The following is a 17589-nucleotide window of genomic DNA, read 5'->3' as shown; positions in this document are numbered from 1 at the left end:
CTCTCTATCCTTCTCTCTCCCTTTGGCTCCTGTATCCCTCTCTCTTTGTCCCTGTCTTTCTCTCCTTGTTCCTGTCTGTCTCTCTCTCCTCATGTCCTTGTCTCTCCTTGCTCAGGACACGAGGGAATACGAGGTGTCCATCTGAAGAGAACGGTGAGGGGAGAGACAGACAGACCAACGCCGTCTTGCCCCTCTTGCGCCAGCGACTGGCCTGCCTCCGCCAGGCTGTCTGTCTCTGAGCCCTCATGCTGACGAACTCTGTATCCTGCCTGTCTGTGTGCTTGTCCTCGGCCTGTCTCTCTTTCTCTGTCTGTTTCTCACCTCCTGTGTGTCTGTTTCGGTCTGTGTCTCTCACAGTCTGTCACTGTGTGTTTGTGTGTCTCTGTCTGTCTCATTGTGTTTGTGTCTCTGAGTCTGTCACAGTGTGTTTGTGTCTGTGTGTATCACAGTGTGTCTGTGTCTATGAGTCTGTGTCTCAGTCTGTCACTGTGTGTTTGTGTGTCTGTGTGTATCACACTGTGTGTCTGTGTGTATCACACTGTGTGTCTGTGTCTCAGTCTGTCACTGTGTGTCTGTGTATCACACTGTGTGTCTGTCTCTCAGTCTGTGTCTCAGTCTGTCACTGAGTGTCTGTGTCTATGAGTTTGTGTCTCAGTCTGTCACTGTGTGTTTGTGTGTCTGTGTGTATCACAGTGTCTGTGTCTATGAGTCTGTGTCTCAGTCTGTCACTGTGTGTTTGTGTGTCTGTGTGTATCACACTGTGTGTCTGTGTGTATCACACTGTGTGTCTGTGTCTATGAGTCTGTGTCTCAGTCTGTCACTGTGTGTCTGTGTGTATCACACTGTGTGTCTGTGTCTCTCAGTTTGTGTCTCAGTCTGCCACTGTGTGTCTGTGTGTATCACACTGTGTGTCTGTGTGTATCACAGTGTGTCTGTGTCTATGAGTCTGTGTCTCAGTCTGTCACTGTGTGTCTGTGTGTATCACACTGTGTGTCTGTGTCTCTCAGTTTGTGTCTCAGTCTGCCACTGTGTGTCTGTGTGTATCACACTGTGTGTCTGTGTATCACAGTGTGTCTGTGTCTATGAGTCTGTGTCTCAGTCTGTCACTGTGTGTTTGTGTGTCTGTGTGTATCACACTGTGTGTCTGTGTGTATCACACTGTGTGTCTGTGTCTCTCAGTCTGTCTCAGTCTGTCACTGTGTCTGTGTGTATCACACTGTGTCTGTGTGTATCACAGTGTGTCTGTGTCTATGAGTCTGTGTCTCAGTCTGTCACTGTGTGTTTGTGTGTCTGTGTGTATCACACTGTGTGTCTGTGTCTATGAGTCTGTGTCTTAGTCTGTCACTGTGTGTCTGTGTGTATCACACTGTGTGTCTGTGTCTATGAGTCTGTCTCAGTCTGTCACTGTGTGTCTGTGTGTATCACACTGTGTTTCTGTGTCTCTCAGTCTGTCTCAGTCTGTCACTGTGTGTCTGTGTCTATGAGTCTGTTCAAACTGAACGCTGTTTGTATTGTAATTAGTCAACGAGCCTTCATTTTCAAACCAGAGAAACAAAAAAACGATAGATTGAAAAGTGAGAGACAGAGAGAGACTGAGACAGACAGAAACAGATAGACTGAGAGACAGACAGACAGAAACAGACAGACAGAGAGACAGACAGACAGAAACAGACAGACAGAGAGCAGGAGACTGAGACAGACAGGCAGTGAGAGAGACAGGCTGACAGAGAGAGAGACAGGTAGAGGCGTAACCCATTGAATGTAGATACTTTGATTGAATATCAGATCTTCTCTATAGAAATATATATGTATACATCTGTCAACGATTCAGTGCCAAATTGAGCATCCCGTAATGTGAAAACAAAAGAATGTCACTTTCCTCCCATCTAAGTTGGCTGCCATAGTATCTCAGTTATCACCGTCCCACTCCCATTGCATTCTGGTCTTTGTAGTTTCTATTTATTGAGAAAAGCAAATTTTCTACTTTTCATCCTGCTCTGTCCCCCATTGTTATCTGCAGCACTGTGTCGGTGACAAACACTCAGTAATAAACACACCCTCCGTAATAAACCCTCAGTGATAAACACACACAGCAGGACAGGAGACACAGTGAGAGAGAGAGAGGAGATCACAGAGACTCCCTCAGTAATAAACACACACAGCAGGACAGGAGACACAGTGAGAGAGAGAGGAGATCACAGAGAATCCCTCAGTAATAAACACACTCCGCAGGACAGGAGACACAGTGAGAGAGAGGAGATCACAGAGAACCCCTCAGTAATAAACACACACAGCAGGACAGGAGACACAGTGAGAGAGAGGAGATCATAGAGAATCCCTCAGTAATAAACACACACAGCAGGACAGGAAACACAGTGAAAGAGAGAGAGGAGATCACAGAGACTCCCTCAGTAATAAACACACACAGCAGGACAGGAGACACAGGGAGAGAGAGTGGAGATCACAGAGACTCCCTCAGTAATAAACACAACAGGACAGGAGACACAGTGAGAGAGAGGAGATCACAGAGAATCCCTCAGTGATAAACACACACAGCAGGACAGGAGACACATAGAGAGAGAGGAGATCACAGAGACTCCCTCAGTAATAAACACACACATAGCAGGACAGGAGACACAGTGAGAGAGAGGAGATCACAGAGAATCCCTCAGTAATAAACACACACAGCAGGACAGGAGACACAGTGAGAGAGAGAGAGGAGATCACAGAGACTCCCTCAGTAATAAACACACTCAGCAGGACAGGAGACGGTGAGAGAGAGGAGATCACAGAGAAGCCTCAGTCATGAATACACACGTCGGGACGGGAGACACAGTGAGGCAGGTGACAGGGGTGAAGGTGTATTGTATTGTGCTGTGCAGTCGAGGAGTGAACAGAACACGCTGCTTGCTCAGGTGCAGTGGTCACTGATCTCGTATCAGTGTGTTTATTTATGATCTGTTTATTGTTTATTAATTTTTATCAACTTGTTTGCTGAATAAAAAAACTTCATGGACTTCTCACTGTTGTTGTTCATAACTGGGACACTGCTGGAGAGAGGAGACGGGAGGAGAGAGGAGAGAGAAGGAGACAGGAAGAGGGAGGAAAAAGGAAGGAGAGAGAGGAGGAGACAGAGGAGAGAGGATGGAAAAGGAGAGAGGAGAAGAGAATAGAGACAGGAGGAGACAGCGGAGAGAGACGGGAGGAGAGGGAATAGAGACGGGGGGAGAGAGGGGAGAAGAAAGGAGGAGAGAGAGATTGACGTGAGAGAAGGAGGGAGGCACAGGTCAGAGGTCAGAGGTCAGAGCACACCCCAGTCTCTCTCCCACAGAAGCCCCCCCTGTCAGCTGGGACCCCGAACCCTGCAGGGGTGAGCTGGACTCCGTTTACTGCTGGGGCACACCTTCATCATAATAATGATACACTTGACTTGTACAGCACTCAAAGAGCTTAACAGGAACGAGTCCAAAACCAGTGAACAGAGCAGCAGCAGGAACGGGAGGTGGACAGCAGCACACAGACACAGGAGTGAAGTCACACCCCTCAGGCTGGGGGGCTCTTTGACACCCCTGGGGTACAGCAGGAGAAGCCCCTGTCACCCCCAGAGTGTCGACAGTCTTGGGGGACAGACATGTGGAAGATGTGGAAGAGATCAGGCTGGGGGGCTCTGTGATACCCCTGGGGATACAGCTCCTAAGTGTTGGGGCGCAGTTCAGGCTCTGGGCAGACTGGGGCTCGTTCAGGCGGATTCAGAGACCCCCCGTGAGTGGAGGGCTACAGCGGTCAGCGCAGGAGAAAGTGTCCGCTGGAGCATGCTCGGCACGGAGCGAATTCAGCAGGCTGAACCGAGACGAGCCGCCGCTGTCTGGACACACGCACGCACGCACGCACGCACACAGTGTCTCTCTCTCTCCTCTGTGTATCTACCCCCACAGCACCGCCTTCAAGACCTTCATCAGGTACTGACACACACCACACTCACTCACACACACACACACACACACACACACACACACTGTCTCTCTCTCCTCTGTGTATCAACCCCCACAGTACCGCCTTCAAGACCTTATCAGGTACTGACACACACACACACACACACACACACACACACACACACTGTCTCTCTCCTCTGTGTATCGACCCCCACAGCACCGCCTTCAAGACCTTCATCAGGTACTGACACACACACACACACACACACACACACACACACACACACTGTCTCTCTCTCCTCTGTGTATCAACCCCCACAGCACCGCCTTCAAGACCTTCATCAGGTACTGACACACACCACACTCACTCACTGTCTCTCTCTCTCCTGTGTATCAACCCCCACAGTACCGCCTTCAAGACCTTCATCAGGTACTGACACACACACACACTGTCTCTCTCTCTCCTCTGTGTATCAACCCCCACAGTACCGCCTTCAAGACCTTCATCAGGTACTGACACACACACACACACACACACACACACACACACACACTGTCTCTCTCTCCCCTGTGTATCAACCCCCACAGTACCGCCTTCAAGACCTTCATCAGGTACTGACACACACACACACACACACACACACACACACACACTGTCTCTCTCTCCCCTGTGTATCAACCCCCACAGCACCGCCTTCAAGACCTTCATCAGGTACTGACACACACACACACACACACACACACACACACACACACACAGTCTCTCTCTCCCTCTGTGTATCAACCCCCACAGTACCGCCTTCAAGACCTTCATCAGGTACTGACACACACACACACACACACACACACTGTCTCTCTCTCTCCTCTGTGTATCAACCCCCACAGTACCGCCTTCAAGACCTTCATCAGGTACTGACACACACACACACACACACACACACACACACACTGTCTCTCTCTCCCTCTGTGTATCAACCCCCACAGTACCGCCTTCAAGACCTTCATCAGGTACTGACACACACACACACACACACTCAGACACACGCACACACACTGTCTCTCTCCTCTGTGTATCAACCCCCACAGTACCGCCTTCAAGACCTTCATCAGGTACTGACACACACACACACACACACACACACACACTGTCTCTCTCTCTCCTGTGTATCAACCCCCACAGTACCGCCTTCAAGACCTTCATCAGGTACTGACACACACTCACACACACACACACACACACACACACTGTCTCTCTCTCTCCTGTGTATCAACCCCCGCAGTACCGCCTTCAAGACCTTCATCAGGTACTGACACACACACACACACACACACACACACACTGTCTCTCTCTCTCCTCTGTGTATCAACCCCCACAGTACCGCCTTCAAGACCTTCATCAGGTACTGACACACACACACACACACACACACACACACACACACACACACACACTGTCTCTCTCTCTCCTGTGTATCAACCCCCGCAGTACCGCCTTCAAGACCTTCATCAGGTACTGACACACACACACACACACACTGTCTCTCTCTCTCCTCTGTGTATCAACCCCCACAGTACCGCCTTCAAGACCTTCATCAGGTACTGACACACACACACACACACACACACACACTGTCTCTCTCTCTCCTGTGTATCAACCCCCGCAGTACCGCCTTCAAGACCTTCATCAGGTACACACACACAGACAGATGAGACCCCCTGCTGTGCAGAGATTCCACCTGGATACAGACGACAAGTGTGTCTTTCCTGAAGGTGCCCCGAAACAACCCTACAGCATTGATGTCACTCATGCCCTGTTGTAAACACACCCTGCACTCCTCCGCATCTTTCCGTACAGAAGGAGTCGAGTACGGGACATTACTTCTCAAGGAGCAGACGTGATGGGAGATTTTCTCACGCCAGCAGCCATATCACCCTGCAGCTCCTAGCTGGCAGCCCCACTGGAGCCCAGCAGTGTGAGCCTGGCCAGTACCTGGAGGGGAGACTCCTGGGAAAGCTGAGGCTGCTGCTGGGAGAGGTGTGAGTGGGGCCAGCAGGGGGCGCTCACCCTGTGGCTCATGTGGGTCCTGATGCCCCAGTATAGTGACGGGGACACTAGACTGTAAACAGGCGCTGTCCTTCGGATGAGACGTAAAACCGAGGTCCCGACTCTCTGTGGTCATTAAAAATCCTGGGGTGTTTCTGGAAAAGAGTCGGGTGTTACCCCTGTGTCCTGACCATATTTCCCATTGGCCCTTACCAATCATGGCCTCCTAATAACCCCCCTCTCTGACCTGTCCTCATCACTCTGCTCTCCTCCCACTGAGAGCTGGTGTGTGGGGAGCGTTCTGGCGCACTGTGTCTGCCGTCGCATCATCCAGGTGGGGCTGCACACTGGGGGTGGTGGAGGGGAGTCCCCATTACCTGTGAAGCGCTTTGAGTGGAGTGTCCAGAAAAGCGCTATATAAGTGTGAGCAATTGTTATTATAATAATTATTATTATTTTAATTCCGCTGACAATATCTTTTGTGACGGGCTTAATGAATACGCTCGCTTGTTCTTACACAGAGCAAGCTGAAGGGTCACCCGCTTGACCAGTCTGAAACAGACGTGAAGGCGTGTGTATAGACTATATCGACATGCAGGGACATGAAAGACGTGCGGAACTAAACTCGTCTTTATTTCCATCGTCTGGTCTTTTTTTCATACACTATAATGGCTTCCGAACACAGTATGTTCATGGCGCCCACGCCCCTGAGGGCCTAAAGCCAATCACAGCAGAGTCCATCCTGCCGCCACGCCCATGGGCGGTGAAACTGCGTCCAATTACAGCAGGATCTCGTCGCAAGCCACGCCCTCCGCACCGCCCACCCCCCCCTCGCCTTATCCTGACGGGCCGTGACGGTGAAGACAAACTATTCAGCAAGTCAAAACTCATCCGGCCAATCATCGGCCAGTATACGGGGCGAAAGGCGGGGTCTGCGAAACATCTCCACCAATCCCACTCATCTGCATGTCTTAGGTCCGGAGGCGGGGCTAGCTGTGCAAATGACCAATCCGTCAGCCCGGATTCCACAACCGGAAAAGCCTGACAGCGCCCCTCCTGCTGCGGATCAGCCAATCAGATCAAAAGAGGTCGCGCAAGGCTGTTGATTGACGTCGAGTTCAGCCAACGGGCGGCGGCCGCTGTAGGTACGATGAAAAGCGATGAACACAATGGACGCTTGTTTATAATATAGTGACAAAGAATGAGACGCGGAGCACGGTGTTCTCATATGACAGGGAAAATAGGAAAATAAAATGTAAACCATGATTTGTGTGTCACTGTCGTGCAGTTCATGTGAGCGTTGACCTTCAGCGTTCATCCCGTAAACACGTCCTATCTGCCGGTGGTTCCAGTGAGTCTGTGTTTTATTTCTGTAAAAGTGAGTGATGTCTTAAAGTCGACTCCGGGACTGCTGTACCGACCGCTGCTCACGACTGGTACGTGTGCAAAGGCGAAGTGTGTCTCCTTCAGTCACTGTGTCTCAGTATTAATCCCTCTCTCTCCCTGTGTCTCCTGTCCTGCTGTGTGTGTTTATTACTGAGGGAGTCTCTGTGATCTCCTCTCTCTCTCACTGTGTCTCCTGTCCCGCTGTGTGTGTTTATTACTGAGGGATTCTCTGTGATCTCCTCTCTCTCTCTCACTGTGTCTCCTGTCCTGCTGTGTGTGTTTATTACTGACGGACTCTCTGTGATCTCCTCTCTCTCTCACTGTGTCTCCTGTCCTGCTGTGTGTGTTTATTACTGAGGGATTCTCTGTGATCTCCTCTCTCTCACTGTGTCTCCTGTCCTGCTGTGTGTGTTTATTACTGAGGGAGTCTCTGTGATCTCCTCTCTCTCTCCCTGTGTCTCCTGTCCTGCTGTGTGTGTTTATTACTGAGGGATTCTCTGTGATCTCCTCTCTCTCACTGTGTCTCCTGTCCTGCTGTGTGTGTTTATCACTGACGGACTCTCTGTGATCTCCTCTCTCTCTCACTGTGTCCCCTGTCCTGCTGTGTGTGTTTATTACTGAGGGACTCTCTGTGATCTCCTCTCTCTCACTGTCTCCTGTCCTGCTGTGTGTGTTTATCACTGAGGGATTCTCTGTGATCTCCTCTCTCTCTCACTGTGTCTCCTGTCCTGCTGTGTGTGTTTATTACTGAGGGATTCTCTATGATCTCCTCTCTCTCACTGTGTCTCCTGTCCTGCTGTGTGTGTTTATTACTGACAGACTCTCTGTGATCTCCTCTCTCTCTCACTGTGTCTCCTGTCCTGCTGTGTGTGTTTATCACTGAGGGATTCTCTGTGATCTCCTCTCTCTCACTGTGTCTCCTGTCCTGCTGTGTGTGTTTATTACTGAGGGATTCTCTGTGATCTCCTCTCTCTCACTGTGTCTCCTGTCCCGCTGTGTGTGTTTATTACTGAGGGATTCTCTGTGATCTCCTCTCTCTCACTGTGTCTCCTGTCCTGTTGTGTGTGTTTATCACTGAGGGAGTCTCTGTGATCTCCTCTCTCTCTCTCCATGTGTCTCCTGTCCTGCTGTGTGTGTTTATTACTGAGGGACTCTCTGTGATCTCCTCTCTCTCTCACTGTGTCTCCTGTCCTGCTGTGTGTGTTTATTACTGAGGGATTCTCTGTGATCTCCTCTCTCTCTCACTGTGTCTCCTGTCCTGCTGTGTGTGTTTATTACTGAGGGAGTCTCTGTGATCTCCTCTCTCTCTCTCACTGTGTCTCCTGTCCTGCTGTGTGTTTATTACTGAGGGATTCTCTGTGATCTCCTCTGTCTCTCTCCCTGTGTCTCCTGTCCTGCTGTGTGTTTATTACAGAGGGACTCTCTGTGATCTCCTCTCTCTCTCACTGTGTCTCCTGTCCTGCTGTGTGTGTTTATTACTGAGGGACTCTCTGTGATCTCCTCTCTCTCTCACCGTGTCTCCTGTCCTGTTTTGTGTGTTTATTACTGAGGGATTCTCTGTGATCTCTCTCTCACTGTGTCTCCTGTCCTGCTGTGTGTTTATTACTGAGGTATTCTCTGTGATCTCCTCTCTCTCACTGTGTCTCCTGTCCTGCTGTGTGTGTTTATTACTGAGGGAGGCACTGTGATCTCCTCTCTCACACTGTGTCTCCTGTCCTGCTGTGTGTTTATCACTGAGGGATTCTCTGTGATCTCCTCTCTCCCTGTGTCTCCTGTCCTGCTGTGTGTGTGTTTATTACTGAGGGACTCTCTGTGATCTCCTCTCTCTCACTGTGTCTCCTGTCCTGTACATTAATGGCCGGTTCTTTGTTTCCAATTTTAGCTTTACACCCATGTCTGCGGAGCCCACAGGAAGTGAGCCGCCGGAAGTACTTCCTGTGACACCTGGGGGTCAGGAGGAGAAGTGCACAGGACTGGCCGGCAGCAAATATGTCAAGCTGAATGTAGGGGGCAGTCTGCACTACACTACCATCCAGACGCTGAGCAAGACGGACAACCTCCTGAAGAGCATGTGTACAGGGTCCACTGAGGCCACCATCGACTCGGAGGGTCAGACCAACTACCTGTCTCTCTCAGTGCAGTGTTAATGTCCTGGAGTGTCCAGTCAGTGTGTGTGTATTAACCCCTCTCTCTCAGTGCAGTGTTAATGTACTGGAGTGTCCAGTCTGTGTGTGTGTATTAACCCCTCTCTCTCTCAGTGCAGTGTTAATGTACTGGAGTGTCCAGTCAGTGTGTCTGTATTAACCCCTCTCTCTCTCAGTGCAGTGTTAATGTACTGGAGTGTCCAGTCAGTGTGTGTATGAACCCCTCTCTCTCTCAGTGCAGTGTTAATGTACTGGAGTGTCCAGTCAGTGTGTCTGTATTAACCCCTCTCTCTCTCAGTGCAGTGTTAATGTACTGGAGTGTCCAGTCAGTGTGTCTGTATTAACCCCTCTCTCTCAGTGCAGTGTTAATGTACTGCAGTGTTCAGTCAGTCTCTCTGTGTGTTACAGGCTGGTTTATAGTGGACCGCAGTGGGCGACACTTTGATTCTGTGCTGAATTTTCTTCGGGATGGCTCGGTACCCCTGCCGGAGACGACCCGTGAACTGGAGGAGATTCTGCTGGAGGCCCGGTTCTACAGAGTCCAGGGGCTCGTTCAGCACTGCCTGACCGCTCTGCAGGTACTGAGTGCACACACAGACACACCCGCTGAGAGACAGAGAGATAGAGGGGTTAATATAGACACCACAAAGCCCTGCTGAGCCAAGAGCTGAGCCCAAAACACAGCCCCCTGAGCCAGCTGGTCCTGAGGCTCACCGACCTGAGCCACACCGACACTAACCAGCCTCAGGACAACACTGCAACAACACAAGACACACAACACTGCCTCACACACGGACACACGAGCTGAGCCCAAAACACAGCCCCCTGAGCCAGCTGGTCCTGAGGCTCACCGACCTGAGCCACACCGACACTAACCAGCCTCAGGACAACACTGCAACAACACAAGACACACAACACTGCCTCACACACGGACACACGAGCTGAGCCCAAAACACAGCCCCCTGAGCCAGCTGGTCCTGAGGCTCACTGACCTGAGCCACACCGACACTAACCAGCCTCAGGACAGCACTGCTAGAGCACCACAACCCAGACTCCACCACATCACAGCACAACACACACAACACACAACCAGCCTCAGGACAGCACTGCTAGAGCACCACAACCCAGACTCCACCACATCACAGCACAACACACAACACACAACCAGCCTCAGGACAGCACTGCTAGAACACCACAACTCAGACTCCACCACATCACAGCACAACACACACAACACACAACCAGCCTCAGGACAGCACTGCTAGAGCACCACAACCCAGACTCAACCAAATCACAACACACAACACACAACCAGCCTCAGGACAGCACTGCTAGAGCACCACAACCCAGACCCAACCACATCACAGCACAACACACACAACACACAACCAGCCTCAGGACAGCACTGCTAGAGCACCACAACCCAGACTCCACCACATCACACACAACACACAACCAGCCTCAGGACAGCACTGCTAGAGCACCACAACTCAGACTCCACCACATCAAAGCACAACACACTCAGTGACACAGCCTGGACACACACACTGGACACAGGCAGACCTGGCTGTCCAGAGAGGACAGGCTCAGTGACCACAGCCTGGACACACACACTGGACACAGGCAGACCTGGCTGTCCAGAGAGGACAGGCTCAGTGACACAGCCTGGACACACACACTGGACACAGGCAGACCTGGCTGCCCAGAGAGGACAGGCTCAGTGACCACAGCCTGGACACACACACTGGACACAGGCAGACCTGGCTGTCCAGAGAGGACAGGCTGTGCTCCCACTGCCAGCGGGGAGAAATAGAGACAGAGGTGCACTTCCTACTGCACTGGGACAGATACTCTGGGATTAGAGAAACAGTCTTCCCTAAACTCAGAACTCTAATCCCAGAGTTCCAACACCTGCCAGAATCACAACGGGTCCCAATCCTACTGGGAGAGGGAGGAGGGAACTCAGTTGAACTGGCAGCCCAGTATGTGATCTCCTGTCCCAGCCTGAGGAACAGACAGTGAGCCCGTCTCTCAATAATAATAATACAGTGTGTGATCTCCTGTCCCAGCCTGAGGAACAGTGAGCCTGTCTCTCAGTAATAATAATACAGTGTGTGATCTCCTGTCCCAGCCTGAGGAACAGACAGTGAGCCTGTCTCTCAATAATAATAATACAGTGTGTGATCTCCTGTCCCAGCCTGAGGAACAGACAGTGAGCCTGTCTCTCAATAATAATAATACAGTGTAAGATCTCCTGTCCCAGCCTGAGGAACAGACAGTGAGCCCGTCTCTCAATAATAATAATACAGTGTGTGATCTCCTGTCCCAGCCTGAGGAACAGTGAGCCTGTCTCTCAATAATAATAATACAGTGTGTGATCTCCTGTCCCAGCCTGAGGAACAGTGAGCCTGTCTCTCAATAATAATAATACAGTGTGATCTCCTGTCCCAGCCTGAGGAACAGACAGTGAGCCTGTCTCTCAATAATAATAATACAGTGTGTGATCTCCTGTCCCAGCCTGAGGAACAGACAGTGAGCCTGTCTCTCAATAATAATAATACAGTGTGTGATCTCCTGTCCCAGCCTGAGGAACAGTGAGCCTGTCTCTCAGTAATAATAATACAGTGTGTGATCTCCTGTCCCAGCCTGAGGAACAGTGAGCCTGTCTCTCAATAATAATAATACAGTGTGATCTCCTGTCCCAGCCTGAGGAACAGACAGTGAGCCTGTCTCTCAATAATAATAATACAGTGTGTGATCTCCTGTCCCAGCCTGAGGAACAGACAGTGAGCCTGTCTCTCAATAATAATAATACAGTGTGTGATCTCCTGTCCCAGCCTGAGGAACAGTGAGCCTGTCTCTCAATAATAATAATACAGTGTGTGATCTCCTGTCCCAGCCTGAGGAACAGACATTGAGCCTGTCTCTCAATAATAATACAGTGTGTGATCTCCTGTCCCAGCCTGAGGAACAGACAGTGAGCCTGTCTCTCAATAATAATAATACAGTGTGTGATCTCCTATCCCAGCCTGAGGAACAGACAGTGAGCCTGTCTCTCAATAATAATAATACAGTGTGATCTCCTGTCCCAGCCTGAGGAACAGACAGTGGGCCTGTCTCTCAATAATAATAATACAGTGTGTGATCTCCTGTCCCAGCCTGAGGAACAGACAGTGAGCCTGTCTCTCAATAATAATAATACAGTGTGTGATCTCCTGTCCCAGCCTGAGGAACAGACAGTGAGCCTGTCTCTCAATAATAATAATACAGTGTGTGATCTCCTGTCCCAGCCTGAGGAACAGACAGTGAGCCTGTCTCTCAATAATAATAGTACAGTGTGTGATCTCCTGTCCCAGCCTGAGGAACAGACAGTGAGCCCGTCTCTCAATAATAATAATACAGTGTGTGATCTCCTGTCCCAGCCTGAGGAACAGACAGTGAGCCTGTCTCTCAATAATAATAATACAGTGTGTGATCTCCTGTCCCAGCCTGAGGAACAGTGAACCTGTCTCTCAGTAATAATAATACAGTGTGTGATCTCCTGTCCCAGCCTGAGGAACAGACAGTGAGCCTGTCTCTCAATAATAATAATACAGTGTGTGATCTCCTGTCCCAGCCCGAGGAACAGACAGTGAGCCTGTCTCTCAATAATAATAATACAGTGTGTGATCTCCTGTCCCAGCCCGAGGAACAGACAGTGAGCCTGTCTCTCAATAATAATACAGTGTGTGATCTCCTGTCCCAGCCCGAGGAACAGACAGTGAGCCTGTCTCTCAATAATAATAATACAGTGTGTGATCTCCTGTCCCAGCCTGAGGAACAGTGAGCCTGTCTCTCAATAATAATAATACAGTGTGTGATCTCCTGTCCCAGCCTGAGGAACAGACAGTGAATCTGTCTCTCAATAATAATAATACAGTGTGTGATCTCCTGTCCCAGCCCGAGGAACAGACAGTGAGCCTGTCTCTCAATAATAATAATACAGTGTGTGATCTCCTGTCCCAGCCTGAGGAACAGACAGTGAATCTGTCTCTCAATAATAATAATACAGTGTGTGATCTCCTGTCCCAGCCCGAGGAACAGACAGTGAGCCTGTCTCTCAATAATAATAATACAGTGTGTGATCTCCTGTCCCAGCCTGAGGAACAGACAGTGAGCCTGTCTCTCAATAATAATAATACAGTGTGTGATCTCCTGTCCCAGCCTGAGGAACAGACAGTGAGCCTGTCTCTCAATAATAATAATACAGTGTGTGATCTCCTGTCCCAGCCTGAGGAACAGACAGTGAATCTGTCTCTCAATAATAATAATACAGTGTGTGATCTCCTGTCCCAGCCTGAGGAACAGACAGTGAATCTGTCTCTCAATAATAATAATATAGTGTGTGATCTCCTGTCCCAGCCTGAGGAACAGTGAGCCTGTCTCTCAATAATAATAATACAGTGTGTGATCTCCTGTCCCAGCCTGAGGAACAGACAGTGAGCCCGTCTCTCAATAATAATAATACAGTGTGTGATCTCCTGTCCCAGCCTGAGGAACAGACAGTGAGCCTGTCTCTCAATAATAATAATACAGTGTGTGATCTCCTGTCCCAGCCTGAGGAACATTAGTCTATCTCTCAATAATGCTCCATATGTCTATATGTAAGTATCTTATGATGGTGGCTTTATTGTAAATGTCGGTTTTGTTTATGTCAGGTGTATTTGTTTTGCTGTGGCAGCACTGATTGTATTAATTGTTCATGCCAGTAAGGCACCTTGAATTGGATTGAGAGGGGTCTCCAGGAGAGGACTGGGGGGGACTGACTGGTGTCCTGCTCTGTGTCTTCAGAAGCAGAGGGAGAGACATGAGGGTTTGTGCCGAATCCCCATGATCACGTCTCAGAAGGAGGAGCAGAGAATGATCTCGTGGAGGAAGGTGAGCAGACGCCCCAGTCCGTCCTGCTTAGAGCTGCAGGACTACGGCTCCCACAGTGCTCTGCTTGGAAGCGCCTGTGGATTGCATCCTGGGAAGTGTAGTTCTTCTCTTTGGTTTCGGCCCTTTCGTGCATTTTCCTCCCTGTCCTACTTGAAGCTGCAGGGCTACAGTTCCCACAGGCGTCCCCGTGGCACCACCCATGTTCTGAATCTTGGGAAGTGTAGTTCTTCCCTTTGTGTTCGGTAATTCGTGAATTATGCTGCGTGTCTTCCATGGAGCAGCAGGACAGCACCTCCAACGGGTCTGCCCCGGGCACCACCCTTGGAGGCGATGCTGGGGCGTGTAGTTCTGTGTCCTCCTCCAAGACTCCAGCTCCCACAGGCCTCCCCTGGGTTGTGTGTGTGGAGGGGGGATTCTGGGAAATGTAGTTCCTCCCTTGGGATTCAGCCATTTTTGACTCAGACCTGATGTGCCCTTTTCTTTTCAGCCTGTGGTGAAGCTCCAGCACAACAGAGGGAACAACAAGTACTCCTACACCAGGTAATGGCCTACCGCCCCCCCCCCCCCGTCTCCGCGGTTGCCGCGGCAGCGCCATGGCCCCGCCCAGTGGTGACGTCCCCTTGCCTGTCTCTCCCAGCAACTCGGACGACAACCTGCTGAAGAACATCGAGCTGTTCGACAAGCTGGGCCTGCGCTTCAACGGGCGCGTGCTCTTCACGAAGGACGTGCTGGGGGACGAGATCTGCTGCTGGTCCTTCTACGGCGACGGGCGCAAGATCGCCGAGGTCTGCTGCACCTCCATCGTCTACGCCACCGAGAAGAAGCAGACCAAGGTGCGAGTCTGTGTGAACCCCCCTCTCTCTCAGTGTGTGTGTATTAACCCCTCTCTCTCTCTCAGTGCAGTGTTCATGTACTGGAGTGTCCAGTCAGTGTGTGTATGAACCCCTCTCTCTCTCAGTGCAGTGTTAATGTACTGGAGTGTCCAGTCAGTGTGTCTGTATTAACCCCTCTCTCTCTCTCAGTGCAGTGTTAATGTACTGGAGTGTCCAGTCAGTGTGTGTGTATTAACCCCTCTCTCTCTCAGTGCAGTGTTCATGTACTGGAGTGTCCAGTCAGTGTGTCTGTATTAACCTCTCTCTCTCAGTGCAGTGTTAATGTACTGGAGTGTCCAGTCAGTGTGTGTGTATTAACCCCTCTCTCTCTCAGTGCAGTGTTGATGTCCTGGAGTGTCCAGTCAGTGTGTCTGTATTAACCCCTCTCTCTCTCAGTGCAGTGTTAATGTACTGGAGTGTCCAGTCAGTGTGTCTGTATTAACCCCTCTCTCTCTCAGTGCAGTGTTAATGTACTGGAGTGTCCAGTCTGTGTGTGTGTATTAACCCCTCTCTCTCTCAGTGCAGTGTTAATGTACTGGAGTGTCCAGTCAGTGTGTGTGTATTAACCCCTCTCTCTCTCAGTGCAGTGTTGATGTCCTGGAGTGTCCAGTCAGTGTGTCTGTATTAACCCCTCTCTCTCTCAGTGCAGTGTTAATGTACTGGAGTGTCCAGTCAGTGTGTCTGTATTAACCCCTCTCTCTCTCTCAGTGCAGTGTTAATGTACTGGAGTGTCCAGTCTGTGTGTGTGTATTAACCCCTCTCTCTCTCAGTGCAGTGTTAATGTACTGGAGTGTCCAGTCAGTGTGTGTGTATTAACCCCTCTCTCTCTCAGTGCAGTGTTAATGTACTGGAGTGTCCAGTGTGTCTGTATTAACCCCTCTCTTTCTCAGTGCAGTGTTCATGTACTGGAGTGTCCAGTCAGTGTGTCTGTATTAACCCCTCTCTCTCTCAGTGCAGTGTTAATGTACTGGAGTGTCCAGTCAGTGTGTCTGTATGAACCCCTCTCTCTCAGTGCAGTGTTAATGTACTGGAGTGTCCAGTCAGTGTGTGTGTATTAACCCCTCTCTCTCTCAGTGCAGTGTTAATGTACTGGAGTGTCCAGTCAGTGTGTCTGTATGAACCCCTCTCTCTCAGTGCAGTGTTAATGTACTGGAGTGTCCAGTCAGTGTGTGTGTATGAACCCCTCTCTCTCTCAGTGCAGTGTTAATGTACTGGAGTGTCCAGTCAGTGTGTGTGTATTAACCCCCCTCTCTCTCTCTCAGTGCAGTGTTAATGTACTGGAGTGTCCAGTCAGTGTGTGTGTACAGTATGAACCTCTCTCTCTCAGTGCAGTGTTAATGTACTGGAGTGTCCAGTCAGTGTGTGTATTAACCCCTCTCTCTCTCAGTGCAGTGTTAATGTACTGGAGTGTCCAGTCAGTGTGTCTGTATTAACCCCTCTCTCTCTCAGTGCAGTGTTAATGTACTGGAGTGTCCAGTCAGTGTGTCTGTATTAACTCCTCTCTCTCTCTCTCAGGTGGAGTTCCCAGAGGCTCGTATTTTCGAGGAGACTCTCAACATCCTCATCTACGAGAAGGGATCAGGGGGTGTGGCTTCCTCCATCCTGGACACTGGGGGTGTGGCCTTGTCGCCCGGAAGCCTCCACTCAGAGGAGGAGGGGGGCGGGGCCGGGGGCGGGGACAGGAGGGTGAGGCGGATTCACGTGCGCAGACACATCACGCACGATGAGAGAGGTCACGGGCAGCAGACTGTGTACAAGGACTGATCCCGGGGGAGGGCTTAGGGGTCAGAGGTCACGGGCAGCAGACTGTGTACAAGGACTGATCCCGGGGGAGGGGTTAGGGGTCAGAGGTCACGGGCAGCAGACTGTGTACAAGGACTGATCCCGGGGGAGGGCTTAGGGGTCAGAGGTCACGGGCAGCAGACTGTGTACAAGGACTGATCCCGGGGGAGGGGTTAGGGGTCAGAGGTCACGGGCAGCAGACTGTGTACAAGGACTGATCCCGGGGGAGGGGTTAGGGGTCAGAGGTCACGGGCAGCAGACTGTGTACAAGGACTGATCCCGGGGGAGGGGTTAGGGGTCAGAGGTCACGGGCAGCAGACTGTGTACAAGGACTGATCCCGGGGGAGGGCTTAGGGGTCAGAGGTCACGGGCAGCAGACTGTGTACAAGGACTGATCCCGGGGGAGGGGTTAGGGGTCAGAGGTCACGGGCAGCAGACTGTGTACAAGGACTGATCCCGGGGGAGGGCTTAGGGGTCAGAGGTCACGGGCAGCAGACTGTGTACAAGGACTG

General features: G+C 50.8%; 2 protein-coding genes across 6 annotated transcripts in view; both read left to right on the top strand.

Moving 5' to 3' along the window:
- sez6l2 (seizure related 6 homolog (mouse)-like 2) overlaps nucleotides 1-2310 on the top strand; it is a 55054-nt gene extending 52744 nt beyond the window's left edge. Inside the window, exon 18 of one of the 2 annotated variants that reach the window (XM_088915918.1) lies at nucleotides 116-2310. In XM_088915918.1, the coding sequence (XP_088772044.1) occupies nucleotides 116-145 (30 nt within the window). In that variant the 3' untranslated portion in view covers nucleotides 146-2310. The remainder of the gene's footprint in view (nucleotides 1-115) is intronic. The other variant, XM_088915917.1, reaches the window with a different exon arrangement.
- Nucleotides 2311-7117: 4807 nt separating this feature from the next.
- kctd13 (potassium channel tetramerization domain containing 13) lies at nucleotides 7118-17150 on the top strand. 4 transcript variants are annotated; one of them, XM_088915914.1, is made up of 7 exons: nucleotides 7118-7231; nucleotides 9245-9471; nucleotides 9915-10084; nucleotides 14337-14423; nucleotides 14911-14963; nucleotides 15061-15256; nucleotides 16811-17150. In XM_088915914.1, exons 2-7 carry the CDS (start codon nucleotides 9255-9257, stop codon nucleotides 17057-17059), a joined length of 972 nt encoding a protein of 323 aa, XP_088772040.1. In that variant the 5' UTR covers nucleotides 7118-7231; nucleotides 9245-9254; the 3' UTR covers nucleotides 17060-17150. The 4 variants fall into 4 exon arrangements, with proteins under 4 accessions (XP_088772040.1, XP_088772041.1, XP_088772039.1 ...); XM_088915915.1 differs by having other exon boundaries at nucleotides 7118-7412; nucleotides 14340-14423; XM_088915913.1 differs by having other exon boundaries at nucleotides 7118-7412.
- The last annotated feature ends 439 nt before the right edge of the window (nucleotides 17151-17589 follow it).

This window comes from Atractosteus spatula, chromosome 5 (assembly GCF_055471065.1).
Source record: "Atractosteus spatula isolate fAtrSpa1 chromosome 5, fAtrSpa1.hap1, whole genome shotgun sequence".
In the NCBI taxonomy this organism is placed as follows: domain Eukaryota; kingdom Metazoa; phylum Chordata; class Actinopteri; order Semionotiformes; family Lepisosteidae; genus Atractosteus; species Atractosteus spatula.
Note: the sequence above shows the minus strand (reverse complement) of the source record. Positions and strands in the feature narration are given on the sequence as shown.